We start from the raw sequence: 17,424 nt of genomic DNA, 5'->3' as shown, positions 1-17,424 counted from the left end.
GAGGCCTCCCCCAGCACAGGTGCGGGACCCCCAGTGCAGCACAGAGGCTCCCGGCATAAAACTTCCACATGGCTTACCCACACACGCGGTGGACAGCTGTCTCCTTTCATGGGGAGGTGATGCCATTTTGTTCTCTTTTGGAAGGGAAACCTCCCCCCCAAGTTAAGAGCTGGCGGGGGGTGCACTGCCGTGAAATGCATGCGTCCTCAGAGCCCCCCACCCCAGGCCACATGACGTGTGTGAGGCCGGCTGGGGCCACGGCAGAGGGGGACCATCTTGCCACATTTCCTTTGCAAAGTCACCTTAGAGCCCGGCACATGGGCGCCTGCCGTACTTGGAACCAAAGCCCACTCCCAGAACGGGGCAGTTTCTAGATACCCGGAACTCAGGACCCAGTTATTCTGGGTGTCTGAGACCAGGAGCTCTGAATCCAGCCACAACTGGGCTGAACCAAACCACAAAATATAGATTAAACCTAGGATTTAAAAAAAAAAAAAAAAAAAAGGTGGGGGGAGGGAGCGAGAAAGAGAGAGCTGGTTCAGAGCAATACTGTGTATAGAAAATTAAAAATATTCCTCAAGGAAGCCCCAGTGTTGTCTGAATAAGGCAGAATGTTAAAGAACCCAGTTGTCTAGCAACCAAGTGCCCCCAGGAAAAAGCCTGCTTTCCGAGGAGCTGGGGAACATTTTTCCTACAGGCGTGCACACACACACACACACACACACATGTGAATGTATCCAGGCTGGGAGCGGCTTCTGCTTACCTTTCGCCCCTCGGAGCACAAATCCAAAGCCCTCATTGTCTTTCTTCTGCAGGACCACGGTCTTCTCCTCGATGATGCAGTCACTGTAGAGAGAGTTCCGAGGACAGCGACCATTATTGTAACCTGTCATCATCACGGCGGCCGGTCCTCCACCGGGGACGTTCATCATCGTAGCCAATTAATCACCCCAGCTCGCCGGCTCCAGGCAGCATGGAGGAAAGTAGGCAGCACAGGGCGCAGGAAGAGGGAAGGCAGCTGGGGGGGGGGGCAGGCTAAGGGGATAGGCGGGCTTGGCACAATGGGGCGCGGAGGGGGGGGCGCGGCAGAGGCAGAGGCAGCAGCAGCAGCGCGGGAGCGAGCGGCAGGAAGGAGGCAGGCATGGTGGGGAGGAGGCCCCGGCGATGGCCGAGCGAACCGCCGGCTCCAGGCACCAGGGAGCAAAGAAAGTAAGTGGCCCGAAGGACCGTGCGTGGGGCGGCAGCCTTAAGGAGCCCCCGGCCGGATGCCTCCTCTTGAGGGGGGTGGTGGTGCAAACGAAATCAGCCGGAGGAGAAATGAGGCAGCAGGTTTTCTCTTCCTTCTTCTCCAAGCGGTTTACAAAAAAAAATCAAATTCTATTCTGCTCCCCGCAAGAGCCGGGCCACGGAGATGCAGCGACCCCTCCCGCTCCGTCCGAGCGTGTGTGTGTGTGTGTGTGTGTGTGTGTGTGTGTGGTGCCCCCACAGTCATCCGAGGAGCCCACAATGCCCCAGGCGGCAGCCGCTCCGCGTCATTCCGCGCAGAGGCACCGCAGGCTGGCAGAGGGGGCGGCCGGGGCTCTGCTCCCGCGTGCCGGCGGCGGCGGCGGGGGCTTCCAGCGGGAGGGGGCAGGCCATTCCGGTAGCGCCAAAGCCACTGACAACACGGCCGCCCCTGGGGAGGACGAGGCTGTGGGGACGGGGAGAGGCGGCTTGCGGGCTTCCCTCTTTGAGAGACAATCGAAAGCTCCCATCTGCCTCCTGGCACAGGATTTTCTTTTAAAGGAAAGAAACCCAAAAGCTCCAACTTTGCTTCCGCTGTCAAAGCTCCCCCATCATTTACAGGCAGGGCGCTTTGCCACATGGTCATCCATCCTCGGAGGCACCGGGGGGGGGGGCGCAGGACAGAAGTGGACTTCCTCGTGGGCCATGGGACCGGCGCTAAACTGGGGGCCCTTCCCCACCTTCTTGGGGGCTGCATCCCTCTGGCATTCGGCTGCTGCCCCAGAAGTAAGCCAGGAGTGGGGCGGGCCGCTGTGGAGGGAGGAAGGAGGGGCGGGAGGCAACGTGGGGAGGCTTTCAACAGGGTCCAAGGGGGCTGGTGTGGGAGGGCTGGGCGGAGGAGAAAGGGCTCCACAGAGATAGGCCTCAACGGAGAGGCTGCGGTGGGCCCGAAGAATTCAGCAGGCCCCTGTCTGGGAGGGGGCGGCCCTGGGAAGCAGAGAGCAGACGGTGGGAGCAACGTGCTGACGGGCTTGAAGTCCCAGACAAGTGAAGGTCAGCCTTGCCCAGCGCTGGATTCGCCGCCTGCAGGAAGTCGGCGCCCCCAGCACGCAGCCAACTGGGAGCACCACAGTGAACCCAGATGGGGTGGCCCCGGGAGAAGGAGGGTCTGGGGGAGTGTTGGGCGGGCAGCAGCCAGGAGCTTCCCACGGCACAGAGGGGGCAGGGGAGCTCCAGGGAGGTTGGGGACATAGCGGGAGAAGCCACACGCATCCTGACCCCCTCCTGAGCCCCTCATCCCTGCATCAGACGCCCGTGCGAAGGAACTCGCCAGGGTGACCCTGTCTTCCAGGAAAGCACAGTAGGGGCACACACCTTGACAGCCTGTAGGCCACACAATCCAGGATGACCGGCCAGGGGGTCTAAGAACCCGGCAGGGGGGAGGTTCGGTCCCTGGGCTCTCGACCTGCCTTCCCCCCCGGAGACGGCCTGCCAAGTGCAGGGAGTCTGAGCTCCTGGAGCTTTGTCGCGACCGTGAGCCCCTTGGCTCTGCTCCCCCACAGCCCCCAGATGAGGGCTGAAGCATGGTGAGGAGTCCAGGGCCCCGGGAGCCCGCGGGCAGGGCCACATGGCTGGCCTGGCCTTCAGTAAGTGACGGGGCTCTCTAAACCTCAGTTTCCCCTCACATTTTAAGGCAGTGAGAACAAGCCACGGGCCTCCCTGGATCACCGTAAGGTCAGATGGGGCGATACCCATGACGGTGCGGTGGAAGGAGAGAGCCCCAGGGAGCTGTCCCTTTAACCACCATCAGGAACAGTGGCTGGCATGGCGGTTACCCAGGACCTGCGGACCCAGGACTGGAGGGGGAGAGCCGGGGCTCTGTGTGAGCAGACCCTCTACCAGGCCTCTCCACCCTCCCGTCTCCACAGCCTTCCTCAACCAGGATACAGAGACAAACCACCTTCCCACTGCCCCCTTCTGTTCCCTCTGAACTGCTCAAAGCGGAGGGAGCCCGGGCCCCGTGGCCCACCCGGTACAGGACAGGGGCAAGCCCAAAACACGCTCCTGCTTCTCCAGGGCCCTGGCTGCTGAAGCCATGGCCTTTGCTCCACACTTCTCTCTGCATGCGTAGCTGTCGGCAAGCAGTTCCCTGAAACCCCAGAGAGAGGGTGCCAGCTCCGAGGGTCCTCGGCCCTCTCTCCCCCGGGGACACATGGCCCGCCTCTGCCCGGCTCTCAGGTGAACTTGTGCTGTGCTCCAGGTACACGGCCCCACCGTGGGCCAACTCCGCCCACAAGACCAAATTACGGCCCAAACCGGCCCCTTGCCTCCTGCCAGCTGTCCCCCTGTGCTGGGGAACTTGTTACGGGCAGCGCAGCTGGCTGGACACTTGTTGGCTACAACCCCAGTGACCGCGTGGGGCAGGGGTGTTCTGCCGTGGCGGGCAAGGAATGGTGTTGGCATCACTCAGAGCTCAGAGCAAACCCCAGCTTTGCTCTGACCCAAGGTCACGCTGACCTCCAGAGCCTCAGGCCCCGCTCCGCAAAATGGAACTAACAGCAATCACGCCCGTGGGCCTTAGGAGGAGTTAATGAAATAACCCACCAAGCCTAGGTATGCAGCAGGTGTTTAATAACAGCAACCACCCCGAGGAGGGTCCTTATTTGCAAGGGCCGAGCCCCCCTCCCGTAAGGACCCCTCTCAAGCTCACGACGGAGCCCGTGTCCTGAGCCCTCCCTTAACCCTCTCAGCGATTCCCAACCCACCGAAGAACTTTTTGACTCACGTGCGTGAGTGCCACTGTCTTCCCCCTAAACTGTGTGGCTCCGTCCTGCTGGCTGAGTTGACGCCCATCTCCTTGGTCTCTGATACGAAGACCCACAGCCCCTAGCTTCTCTCTCCTGCGTTATCTCAGGATCTAAACAGCCTCTGGCCCCTGCCCATCACGACCTCCCTTCTTTTCATTCACAAACACACTCGGGTTTGAACCCCAGCTCAGGCGCGCACCAGCTTAGCTACTCAGAGCCTCAGTTTCCCCACCTGCAAAGACAGGGCAATAATAATACCTGCCTTGTAGGGACTTTGGAGAGCAAGTGAGACGAGGCCCCCCTGTAACGAGGGATGCCGCCCTCGTTAGCATCCGCACCCGCCCTCGAGTGCTGAGGCCCCCAGGAGACGTGGGCCGTGACCTCATCTCACGGATCACCCCAGGAGCCCGCAGCACCCAGCACGGGGCCACACACCCCATAACGTTTGTGGAATGGAGCAAGACATGTGCGAACATGAGTTAGGCGTCAAGTGTGGAGAACAGGGGTGTCATCAGTGGAGGTGGCCGAAGGAAGACCGCAGGGTTTGGAGTGAAGGTGGCTCCGGGATGACGCCTGCATTCCCAGGCGTACCCAGAGGGCAGGAGCAGCTCAGCATCGTGGAGTGCCTACTGCATGCACCTGGCTGGGCCCAGGGAGCCCCAGACGAAAGGGCAAAGGCAGCTCCTGGCTGTTAGAAACTTAGAATCTTTGTAGCAACCCATGCAAAGTTACGGGAAACTGGAAGGGAAGTGTCACCCTCTTAAAACAGGAGCTCAAGTCTCATTTGGTCCCAATGGTACAGAATCAGACTGGGAAGTCCCACCCCCACGCCTCAGGGAGGAACCTTCCTGGAGATGAGAAACCCTCAGAGGGTCTTTCTGCTGGTTTATGAATCTAAAAAGTGTCCCAGGATGGCAGCTGTGGCCATGTCCAGAAGCCGGGGCATTGAGATGCCCGGGAGACCTGCTGAAGCATGAGAACCAGAGGCCGCCCCAGCCAGCCCTGCCCCACACCAGCAGATCCGCTCTCCAGATGCAGCCCAGACGCATCGAGAGCCGACTTCCCTGGGGCACGATCTTGTCACCTCCATAGTCCCCACACTGCTGACCTTGGTGTGAGCTCAGAAGTCAGTGCCACGGGTCCCTGGGGACGGGGCTTGGTGGAACAGCCTCACCCCAAAGTGACCAGGCCACACCCCAGCTTTGCATCTTCCCCGTGCCTGGGGCCAGATCCTGGCCCAGCCTTCCTGCTGAGTCGCCTCCAGCTCATTCTCCTTTAAAATGCCCTAAACTTGGCCTTATAATTTCCCAATTCCTTGCACCCTGGGCCTCTGTATTACGTCCCTGCCTGATGTACCATGTTCCCTTTGACCCTGCCCCCCTACCCCCCAACACCTTTAACTCGCAGGCCCTCTGAGCTGGGCAGAAGCCATCCCAAACTGTCCCTATGAGGCACAAGGTCACACATTCCTACCACGAGGGGCCCCTCAAGCAAGCCCCTGATGGGGCCCTGCTCACCCCCTAGCCATTAACCGCGGGCTCCTTGAAAGTGAACATCAGGCCTCGCTCCTCTCTGAATCTCCCTGCACGGCACGGCTACCCTTGGTGAGGTTCCACCTGTTTGCTGATTAAACAAAAAAAAAGTAATCCAACTGCGCTCTATTCAAATGCGTTTTCTGAACGGGGTGGAAGAGCACTTTCATGTACCTGAAATCTACTCTCCTTTGCCAGCTACCTGTAGCAGGAACTGTGGAAGGAAAGGGGATGAGCACCCAGCCCCGCCAAGGACAGCTGCACAGGTTGTGCATGGTACAACTACAGAGGATACCATTTGCATCACGGCCATCACAGAACCATATGTTCATTATGGTGATTTCAGCACAGAGGGAAGTGAAGTGCCTGGGGCAAGGGACAGGCCCCTTTTCTAGTTCATAAAGTACAGGCCATCGGCTGCCTTGGAGAATGTAAGAGGTGTCCCTATATGGAAAGCCACCCAGGGGTATGGGCCGTAGGGCTGCTATGCAAGGCCGGAGGTGGCCATACAGAACCACACCAACCCTGGGAGGGGCAACTCCATGTCGCAACTCTCCTAGGAGCCACATGATAGAGAGCATCAAAGGTGGCCGTGTTGTCCGTGCTCCTGCTCACCCAGCAGTCCTACCACATCCCAGCAAAGAGTTTATTGAATACGCTTGGAGCAAGACCGGAGGGTTGTGGGAAAGCAGGGTCGGCCACACAGTGGGACCCAGAGGCCCAACCCACTGGCAGAGCTGAAGACACTCTGGCGTCTGCCTCGCAAGACCACAGGTGGCCAGGCGTCAAGTGGCTCTGACCCGTGGCCCACAGTTCCCGTCCTCACAGTGGGGGCCCCGTGACGGGCTACAGGGAAGGCCGCTTTCCTCGGGTCCAGGAGGTGGCAGGTGCCAGCGATGACAGCTGGCGTTTAGGATTTGTCCACCACTGAACAAGCTCTCTTGGCAGCAGCACCTGTTCCTGGAGGGGGTGTAAACAGGGAGCCGCAGGAAGCCAGGCCCGGGGAGGCAGGGATGTGCGAGCGCGCGGGGCCCCGGGGGGCTCGGCCTGCCCTGTCCCGCTTGGAAGGATCATGGCAGGGACCCTTGGGGTAGACCAGGTGGCTTCATGCTCAGGAGCCCGGCTGGGCTGGGACCCTGTCAAGTCAAACAGCGACATTTCTTCCCTGGTCCACTGAGACGGGGTTTTGGTCTAAGACTAAAGCTCCGAAGCAGTGGGGCCAGTGGTTAAGTGACTACGTTATTTAGTAAATTAATGCAGCCATTGCCTACTGAAGACCTACTAAGTGTCAGGTGATGACCGGGGTACTTAGCATCTTGGAGGGAACCCACTGGGCTCAGGCTGACCCTTGTGGAGGTGTCAGGTCGAGCGGGCTGAATGGTGTCCCCTCAAAAGATGCATTCAAGTGCTGGCCCCCTGCACCAGAGAAGGTGACTTTATTTGGACATAGGGTCTTTGCAGACACGATCAGTTAAGGATCTCGAGAGGAGATCATCCCGGACTTAGCGAGGGCCCTAAAATCAATGACTGGTCCTCAGAAGAGAAAAGAGAGGAGATCTGAGACATAGAGACGCAGAGGAGAGACAAGCACGTGAAGACCAAGGCGGGGATGGGAAGGAAGCAGCCACAAGCCCAGGAGGACCAAGGGCTGCTGGAAACCCCCAGAGGCTGGCAGAGGGGAGGGAAGATCCTCCCTTAGTGCTTCTGGAGGGAGCACAGTCCTGCCGACTCCTGGATCTCAGAGTTCTGGCCTCCAGAATGGGGAGAGAATACATTTCTATTGTTTGAAGCCATCCAGTCTGCGGGAATTTGTTACAGTAGCCTCGGGAAACTCATAAATGGGGCAAGCGGGAAGACAAATATTAATTCAACAGTCACACAATGTGCAGGATATGGGGCTGCAAGAACCAGAAGGGGGCCGGAGGACTTCCTGGAGGAGGAGGACCGATGCACGAATAGACGTGAACAGGTTGGGGGGCTGGAGGGGGAGGAGGGAGAGGAGAACATTCCAGACGGAGGTGGAACCACATGGATAAAGGTTCCAAGGCACATGGGACAGGCAGGAGGGGCCGATCACACGGGGCCACGGGTGTCAGCACTGCATACCCAGGGCAAGGTCCAGGGGACGCAGCTGGGCAGTGAGAAGCATTCCAGCCAGGTCCGGGACGACCCAAGCTTTTCCCCAAGCAGGCTAAAATGATAGAAAAAGTTCCACTTCTTTTCCCCCAGCCTTTTTCCGGCCAGGCCTGAATCCCGCTGGATGACCCAGCGGCGGGTTGCACACGTGGCAGGAACTCTGGACAACAACCATGTTTCCATCTAGACAATTCACACACGGGAGTCTGCTCTTGCTGATGGCAAGGCCCTCCCGAGCCAATAGCACGAGGCGAAAGTGCTACCGCGGGCGGTCAAGAAGGCCTGATCCCATGGCGGGAATCGACGTCACAGGGAAGACGCTGTGCCCGAGTGCGTCCGCAGGAGGGGACACACACGAACCCTGGATCTGGTGCCTTAGGCAAGTGAGCTGACCCTCGGCAGGTCTGCGGGAGAGAAAGCGTGGCACAGAGCCGCCGGCCGGAGACGCTGGACTACTCGGCCATCAGGCCCTACAACCCAGCCCCCCGTGGCCTCAAAGCCTTGTAGGGGATCCACAAACGTGTCTGCACCCTGGAAAATAAAATCCACTGGCCCTAAAATCCGACGAGCAGATGACAACATGGGAACTAGTCCGCGTTAATTAAGCGTCTCTGATATCTAACGTGCGGTCAACTGCCTTAAGTTTCATATCCATAAACGCATCACTGCAGGTATAAACCCACTTCCAGGCGGGTTTTCCTCCCTTTGAAAGGATTCTTGGGTGTGTGGCCGATGGCAAAGACATCACAGAAGCCGCTGGGGGAATAAGGACAAGAGTTACAGGCAAGTGGGCTTGAGGGCAGAATCATCAAGATCGTGTCGGAACTCTTCCATGGCGATCTATGGACTGTGCGCGGTGGGCGCGTCCCCTACGGTTGACGGGGTCTGGGCTGCAGCCCACCGAGGTCCTTCTAAAGAGTGGTGGATGCGGGGGCCGCGGTGACTGGGGGACCCCGGGCAGGACATGCGTAGGAGACTGGTGTGTTTACCACCCCTGACAGCTCCTTCCCAGGGCAGCTGTGGGGGGACCCCGCCGTCTCCAGCGCAGGGAAAGGGAAGCCCGAGAGCAGCCTGGTCTCCACCACTGCTCGGGTAAACGCTTTTCGGTGACAAAGCCGGATGCAGCAGGAACTGGGACACTATTCGAAAGAAGGACCTCCGGGGACCGGGAATGGCGGCGGCTGTCCTAGAAATTTCCAGGATCTGCCAATCAGGAAGAACGAGGCTAGACACAGCCCGGCGGCTCTTCCAAGGGGGTTGCGGGCGGTCTCAACAGGTGTCTGAGCTGGGCAGAGATGCCGGGCGTGGCAGAGGCCCAGCTCACGGCGGCAGTGCTGGCTGCGGGGTGGCACAGAGGGACGCTCCACGGGTGTGCAGGGGCAGGGCCAGGCCCGGACCTTGGAAGGCCTGGCTGGTGCGAGCGAGCGGGGGGGAGGGGCTCCCTGAGTCACCCATCACTCGCCTCCCAGCGGGCACCTCCCAGCCCCTGGCCACACACACTGCTGCTCCCCGCATCCTGCTTCCTGCTTCCCAGTAGGGCTGGTCCCTGGCCTGGCCGGCCCTCCCTGCCCTCTCTGCCCCGTGCCGGTGGAAGGCTGCAGCAATTCCCAGGGCCAATGGAGCCCCACGCCCGGTGCCATCTTGGTGTTCTGAGCCACAGTCTGTGCAAGGCTGCTCTGGTGTCACGTGTGGGAGATGACGAACGTGGGCAGTTCATTCACAAATGACACTGTTCCTGGCTCCCGGGAGCCCGTCCTGCTCCACGGGCGGGAGCAGCGTCATCTCACGCTGCATGGCTGAGGGCGACGGGCTCCGTCCCCATGGAGCCCGCACACCCACTCCTCGGAGACGCGCTCTCACGGGAGCCGCTTCTCGGATGGGCGATTATGGCCACGCCCCGCCCGGGGCTCGTCGCGGCCGTTTTCCTCCTCGTCGCTAACATGATAAGCGATACAAGTTTTTCCTAATAGAAGCAATAATGTGCAAAGAACTTGATTCAAATTAAATTGTCTCATTACTTCGCAGTAAATCACCCCAAAGCATTTCCTAAGTACTAGCAGGTGCGTTACCTGCCAGGAAGACAAAATACGGCTTCAGTGCGTTCAAAACAACGATGGGAGGCAACCACAGCTCCCCGCGAAATGAATGGGAATGAGGGCTGATGGAGGAATGGCCACCTTGAGGCCTGAAAGGCCGGGTGGGGATCCCAGTGTCACCAAACCAGCTTGTGACCTTGGGTGTCAAAACCCTCACCTGCAAAATATGGGTGTCAACTGCAGCCCAGAAACGTCACGATGGGGTGACGTTGTTTACAAGGTCCCCAGCCCAGGCGTGGCACCCAGCAGGGGGTGGAAGCCTTCATCAGCTGGTGAGAATGTCCCCTTGGGTTCAGTCTGAAAAGTTATTTGAAAACTGAAACATTTTTCTGTGCACAAGAGACCCTCCCGGTGAAAGCGGCCGAGCACCCCAGGCTTCCTTCCTTATAAAGGGGCGTCCTGCACGCACGGGACACGTCTTGTGTCAGGAAACCAGGACACCCCGCTGGGGCTCACACGCAGCTGTAAGCAGAGGGGATGAGGGCCGGACCCCACGAGCCAGGGACACCTGGACGCTCCAGTCCCAAAGCTTCTGGAGCCCCGGGCTCTGCTTGTATAGATGCTGTGGGGCTGCCTCCGTGAGTGACGGCTGAAGGAGGGAGCACTCCGAACTCCAGGAACAAGAAAAAGGGCCTTGGCGCTCATGCACCTGGGACACGCCACACCCAGGAGTGAGCCCAACCCCAGGAGTCTTCCCGAAGTGCTCTCTTCCCTCCCTGAGTAGTCAACCTGTCCGCAAGTGCCACCGGCTGGAGCACCAAGACAGAGCTGGCATTTACACATCTGTCCACAACCTCTGCCGATCCCAAGGTCCCATCATCTTTCGCCTGAGGACCACAAAAGCCGCCTCACACAACTTCCCTGAATTCACTTCTTTACCATAAAAATCTTAGATCATAGCTCTCCCGCTTAAAATGCTCCATCAGCTTCCTGTCAGCATCGGGGATAAAAATCCAAATTCCCCACCATGGCTAAGACTCTTTGTGATCTGACCCATGCCCCCTTCTCCTCCTCCTAACTCCTCCTGCTCCAGCCACACTGCTGTCTTCTCTTCCTCCCGCAGGCCAACCTCCTCTCTACTGCAGGGCCTTTGCACTGCCCGTGCGCCCGCTGGAATGCTGCTCCAGGTCTCCAGGAGCCAGACTGCTGTCATTATTTAGGTCCCAAAGGTCACCTCCGCAGAGGCGACTTCTCGACTGCCTGGTGAACGCAGATGCTTCATTGATGCTTACTGACTCAATGAACGAAACCTAAACCAGGGACTCTCGTGCACGGTCTGTGATACGGACAGGGGTGACCCACGGTCCTGGGGTGCCCAAGACGGAGGGGTTTCCCAAAACAGGGGGCTTTCAGTTTTAAAATTGGACTGGTTGCGGGCAAACTGGGACTAATTGGTCGTCCTTCCATTCCACCACCTGTGGGAGGGAGCACTGAGCCCACAGCTCTATGTCAACCATCCTGGATGCCCGCTTCCCTCCGCGACCCTCGCCACCCTCCGGGCTGGCGGGATCATTCTCGTCGGGGAATGGAGCCGGTGGAGAAAAGCCCTGCCCAGGGCCACATGGTTTGGCTAGTAATAGGGTCAACTCGTAACCCTTGCCCTTTGACCCTGAAATGAATGTTCTTTAAAAGACCTTCAAAAAAAGAAAAAAATGAAGGGAATGGAACACCTGCTCGGCGTTTTTCTGGGAGTGCAGGAAGGGGCTGTCCATGACTTGTCCTGCTTTGTTGATTAAAATGACAGGCCAAGCCTGCCCCATCTGTTGGTCGTGAAGCTCGCCCAAAAGGACCACAGTGAGTGGGCTGCAGGACGGGCCGCTGGGCTCATCCCCCAAGGCCGGTTCCTGAGTCCCTCCAGGGGGAGCGGGACATCGTCCACAGCTTTAAACTAGAAGTTAGCTCCTTTCCTGGGAACCGGACTGAGGGTGGGTGCCACCTGGTGCCCCGGCTTTGGAGAGGAGGCTGAGCCGGGGGAGGTGAGGGGCTGGGGGCTCCCGGCTCCCGCACTTGCCGTCCCCCCACCAGGCCCACTGCGAGAGGTCAGGAGAGACCAGGCGGAGGGGAGGGCCCGGCCTCTGCTCCGGTCCCCCACTAGACCCACAAGCTCCCTCCACAGGATATCTCGCTTCTGTTCTGAGTGCTGATGCTCAGGTAAGAGGTGGCCTTCACTGAAGAGACAGTTCTAAAAGTGGCTCAGAGTATGAAGGAGACACATTTGCACGTGGAGCCTTTTGCTAAGTCCTTTGAAAGGGGCTCTGTAAACGTTCTGGATCAGGGGTTATCAAACTCTTTCTGGAAAGGGCCTGAGAGCAAATATTTCAGGCTTTGCAGGCCACACGGTCCCTGTTGCAACTACTTGCTCTGCTGGTTGTGGCTCCAAGTAGAGACGACAGTATGTAAGTGACTGGGCGAGACTGTGTGCCAATAAAACTTTATTGACAAACACGGGCCGTGGGCTGGACTTGGCCTGTGGGCTGTAGCTTCTAAAGACACTCAAATTGACACAAATAATGCATGTATGCGAGCGCCTCCGAACAACCCACATATAGCTACATATAATGAAAGCCAAGAAAAGTCTTAATCCTCCTACACAAGCAACACTTACATTACCTACTCAGGTGCCTGGTTCTATGCAAGATCTGAGCTCCGGGAAAGACACAGGGAGAACACTTTTTAGAAATGGGGTCATCCATGAGATGCCCTAGAAAGGTTCAGAAGGATCATACGGAGAACCCTTTCTGAAGCGCAAAGAAACACACGCCCCTTACTGTGTCTGGGTTTCTAGGCTGAGCTGGCTCCGAGTGGGGGTAGATCTGCATTCTGGCTTAATTAGTAACAATGAATAAGTAATAGTAAATATTATACTGATTCTGCCCACACTCTTTGAGCACTTTGGCTGTGCCAGACAAGTCCTCAGTGCTCCACGTGTTAAATTGATTGAATCTTCGTGATGACCGTATGAGGTGGGTGCTGTTATTACTCCCACTTTATGGATGGAGAAACTGAGGCACAGGGATGGTGAGTGACCTGCACAGGAGCACACAGCTGGAGGGAGAGCCAGGCTGTCTGGGGCTGGAAGCTGCAGGACACTGAGTGGCTGTCGGTCACTGGGTGGGCAGGGAGCACCTCCTAAGGGCCCAGAGTCCTCCCCACCTGGACAATGGTCGGGAGAGAGGAGGCACCCGTGCAGGGTGGGTGTTGGCTCTGGCAGCACACTCTGGAGAAGCAATGGCGGACTTCCTGTCCACATCTGAGCTGCCCAGAGGGCACCCGGGGAGGAACCGAGGAGGTCCTGTGGGTAGGTCCTGCCCCACGTCCAAACATCCAGAACCGGAAATGGTGAACCACACCCTGTGCGCTGGTTAATGCAAGGCAGGAAGAAAGAACACCGTGGGACAAGTGGGCTGAAGCCTAGGGAGGCCCAACCCCTAACAACGGGCGCAAGAATTTTGGTGTAAATCTTCACCGTTGAAACAGCACGTTTATGATGTCTCATTTCCATTAACGGGCTGTCTGCCAAACGAGGAGGTCTTCCCAGGCTGAGCAGAGGGACGCTGTTCTTGTGTTCATATTTCTACTTCTACCTGGAATGCTCTCTGTATGCTTGCTAGCTCTATACGCCGAACTCCTATTCCTTCTTCAAAGCCCATTTCAACAGCCACCACTTCCGGGAGGCCCTTGGTGCTGTCCCTCACATGACTACGCGTGACTACATGCGCAGCACTGAGCCCTGTCCATCTCACACACCCAGCTCCTGGTCCTTCCCCCGGCCTGCTTCCCACGACAGAGGCCGGAACAGTCAGATACCTGCTTTCCCAGCCTCCCTTGAAGTTATGGGTGGTCTCAGGACATGGTTTTGACCAATGAGGCCCGAGGGCAAGTCCCCTGGGGGCCCTGGAACAGATTTTACTCAGGGGGAGACAGACTTAGAGGAGTGCTTCCTGGCACTGTCTTCTCTATATTCTTAGCACAGCATTTGCTCTAGGACACGATGCTTGGAGCTGTGGCCGCCATCTTGCGACCATGAGGGAAAGGCCAAGAGGATTCCAGAGATGCCACTGGCCCACGGAACAAACCCTGGATGTGCCCTCCTCTGGATGTGGGCTCGGCGCTGTGGTCTCAGCCGCCACCAGTGGGATTTTTATTATTTGCAGCCAGAGGTGTCCTAATGGCCATCTGGAGGCTGGAGCAGGGAGGGTGGAGGAGGTTGACTAGAGATTAGAAAATACGGGCAAATGAGCAGAAATTGGGATGCTGAGACTTTTTGATAAATCAAGCAGCCTCTGAGTTGTGCTCTGGGCTGGAAAAGATTGATCCAGACCCCTATTCTTTCAACGACTGCTCACTGGCAGCAAGGACCCAGGAGCCCTGGTGGCACAGACCCGAGGTCCCGCACAACCTTCAATTTCCTGAGGAAGATTTGATTACAGCCCCTCGTCTCAAACTGACTCAGTTCAGAAAGTCGGGAGCTAAATAAAGGTGGTTTTCTTGGTCTGAGCCAAGACTCATTTCCTGCTAACCACAACATGGGCTCCCTAAGCGCGCTGGCTGATACAAAGCAGAGTGGTAATAACGAGTACGTCATGTGGTTGGGGACAAAAAGACACAGCAAAGCTGGGGAAGGCCGAAACAGCCAGCCGAAGTAACGAATGATGGATTTTAGACACAGATGGGGATTGGATGCTGGTGTGGGGCAGCCCCTTGGTCTTACAGAAGGGAGAGCGGAGGGCCCAGGACCGGAGGCAGCTGCATCTTTGGATGCATCCCGCTGCCTCAGGACCAAGCTCATCAAAGGATGGGATTTCCATTCTGGAAAAGCGACGCCAAGGTAAGGTCTTTGAGGGGCAACTTGTCTAGCTCGGTGGCGTACTTTCTCCTGTTGAACCCAGTGTGGCACTGGGCCTTCTCTCTCCTCCCAGCATCCCAGGGCACTGGGGCAGGCGCTTCGCACTGGACCGCCACCCATGACTGTGCAAGCTGGCCTGGCTTAAATCAAGCCCCACACGCCCTCCGACCTTCAGGGTTGGCACGGACAGGGCTCCAGGCGTCAGGTTCCTTCTGAGCTGGAGAGACGCTCACGCCCTCGTGTGCTCCTGTCTGGGGAAGCTCCCTGACCTGTCCCCTGTGAGCACAGCTGCTGCTTGCATCCACTTCCCTCTAGCTCCAGCTGTCTGCAAGTTTCTAAGAAAGATAATGTCTCGTGATGGAGGGGCTTGTCCCCAGCTGTCTGTCGCTTTTCTGTGCAGGGCGTCCCAGCCCACCTGCAACCTTCCACAGCTCCACTTGAGTTACTGCTGCCATTGCCCGCAGAGTTTGGACAGAGCCGTCAGTGCAGCGTGGGGTCAATCCCCCGAGACGTCAGCCAGCCTCGGCGCCAGGCCGCGGCGGGTCTCAATTTCCCAGGGCTTCAGCCCCAGCTGGTTGCTTTCCTTAACTTTCCCTGTTCTTCAAGGTTTCCTAATTCTCCCCTGATTTCCCTCATTACTCTTGATTAAGGATGGAGTGCCAGCACATGGCTGGCCAGCCCAGGCCATCCGTCTCGCCTTTCCCCTGCGCTGGGGCAGCCGACCTGCTCCTTGCGGCTCTAATGATGATTTGCTCGTTTCTAATTTGCCTCCGACAGATATTTTTCTAGGTGCAATCTGTTTGGTTCCAGGCACCTGTCTACAAGCCCAGCCCGCATCTTTATTTGCTTTTCTTCCTTCCTTCCCTCCTTCCTCTCCCCTCCCTCCCTCCCTTCCGGCCTTCCTTCTCGTCTTCAGAATGATAAATAGTCTGACTTTCATTCTCCATTTATTTCCCTTTCTATCCCCAAAACTCCAACACACTCACTCTCATTAGTTAGAGGATCTTAGGAGGTCTGAGTTTATCAAAACAGATTTTAGCTGAAATGTACTCACTAGAACTAACTTCCCTCCCACCTTCCTGCCTCCCTCTCTCCCTCCCTCCCACATTACTGAGAAGAACCGGATGACAGTCCAACAACAGGTAACCGCACGGATTAATCCACGCGAATGTGGATCCTACAGACAGCAGCAGCACGGCCACACTAGTCCTGCGTTCATGACACGCCAGGAGCTGTGTGAAGCCCCTACCCCCACTCTCTCTCTCTCACACCACAAACTCAGGAGGGAGGCACTGTTTTCTTTCCCACTTTACAAACGAGAAAGCTGTGGCTCAGAGAGGTGTGGGGACTAGCTCAAGGTCACACAGCTGCACAGGGCAGAGCTGGACACCAAACTTAGATGCTCAGCTGTAGAGTACTCGTCTGCTAGGAGCCAGCCTCTCCCCGAGCACGGGGGCAGGCCTGTCCTCGGCCCGTGGAGGGAGGTCACAGAGCTCCTCCCTGGGCCCTCACACCCTCTCCTGGGATGTGTGCTGTCTAGGGCAGCCTCTCCCTGCCCTGCAGTCCGTGGAGGCCTGGGGCCCACCTCCTATCTCCCCATGGGGAGAAGTGGGTCAGGGCTGGGCACAGGGCTGCTGGGGACCAGGGCCTTAGTCCTGGGGCAGCGAGGGAGTCAAGAAGGACAGCAGCCTGCAGTCACCCTGTGGGTCCAGCTTCAAGGTCGCCTCCCCTGGAATGTCCCCCTGCCTGTTCCAGCTGCCTGCCCCAGGCCATTGGCCTGTTCTGTTCATTCCACAGCATCGAGGACCAGCTGAAACGACTTCCCTTGTTCTCCCACGAGTTCCTGGAGGTGCCATCTGTCTCCCTGGCCACACGCTCTCCAGGGCCTGGAATGGTGGGCACACAGTGGGCACACAGGTGTGTTCTGCGTGTGGCCTGAGTGAGTCTCCCGTCAGAGCCCAGGCCTGGCCCAGACCTTTCTTCCGCCGCGGACAGAGTCAACCACTGCCCGCTGTCCACCCCGCTCCAGCTCCTCGTGCAAATCAGAACAGGTGCCCCTTCCTCACTCCCCTGGACGTCCATCTGCCAACCCACACGGTGACCCATTTCCAAATCTGCAGGACCTGGGCTGTGAATTCTGCCCCTGGGGTGTGCGCAGCCTCCCCCCGGAGCAGCGTGTGACAGTGATCCAGGGCTCCCCCCGAGGCTGGCAGGGGAAAGGATACGAGGGTGGCGGAAGTTGGGTCTCCGTCCTGGGCACTTGTGTCCCCGAGGGAAGACACACATGGTGGGGGTGTCGTGGTTGGAGAGCATCCCCCGAAATTCAGTCCCCCAGAGCTGAGCATGTGATCTCGTTGGAAATAGGGTCTTTGCAGATGGAATTAAGGCAAAGATTAAAGGGAGATCATCCTGGTCTTGGGGGGGGGGGCCCTAAATCCAATGACAAATGTCCTTTAAGAGACAGAAGAGGAGAGACATTAGAGAGAAGAGGAGAAAGAGATGTGAAGATGGAGGCAGAGACAGGAGGGATGCGGCCACAGCCCAGGGATGTCTGGAGCCCCCAGAAGCTGGAGAATTCAGGAAGGACCATCCCCTGGAGCCTCCGGAGGGAGCGCGGCTCCGCTGACACACTGACTTCAGTCTCTGGCCTCCAGAACTGTGAGAAAACAAGTCTGTGTTCTAACCCGCCCAGTCTGGGGTCATTTGTAGGACCGTCCAGGACACGGACCCAGGAGTAAAGGACGCGCCTGCACAGGCTGCGCTGAGGACGCTGCAGGTGGGAG

At 58.0% G+C, this 17,424-nt stretch overlaps 1 protein-coding gene across 8 annotated transcripts in view; it reads right to left on the bottom strand.

Moving 5' to 3' along the window:
- Positions 1–17,424, bottom strand: part of SHANK2 (SH3 and multiple ankyrin repeat domains 2) — a 559,847-nt gene that overhangs the window by 171,111 nt on the left and 371,312 nt on the right. For all 8 annotated transcript variants that reach the window (XM_046643796.1, XM_046643794.1, XM_046643795.1 and 5 more), the window contains one exon: positions 764–846. In XM_046643796.1, coding sequence (XP_046499752.1) covers positions 764–846 — 83 coding nt within the window. The remainder of the gene's footprint in view (positions 1–763; positions 847–17,424) is intronic.

The sequence above is a fragment of the Equus quagga genome, chromosome 17 (genome assembly GCF_021613505.1).
Source record: "Equus quagga isolate Etosha38 chromosome 17, UCLA_HA_Equagga_1.0, whole genome shotgun sequence".
Lineage (NCBI taxonomy): Eukaryota > Metazoa > Chordata > Mammalia > Perissodactyla > Equidae > Equus > Equus quagga.
Note: the sequence above shows the minus strand (reverse complement) of the source record. Positions and strands in the feature narration are given on the sequence as shown.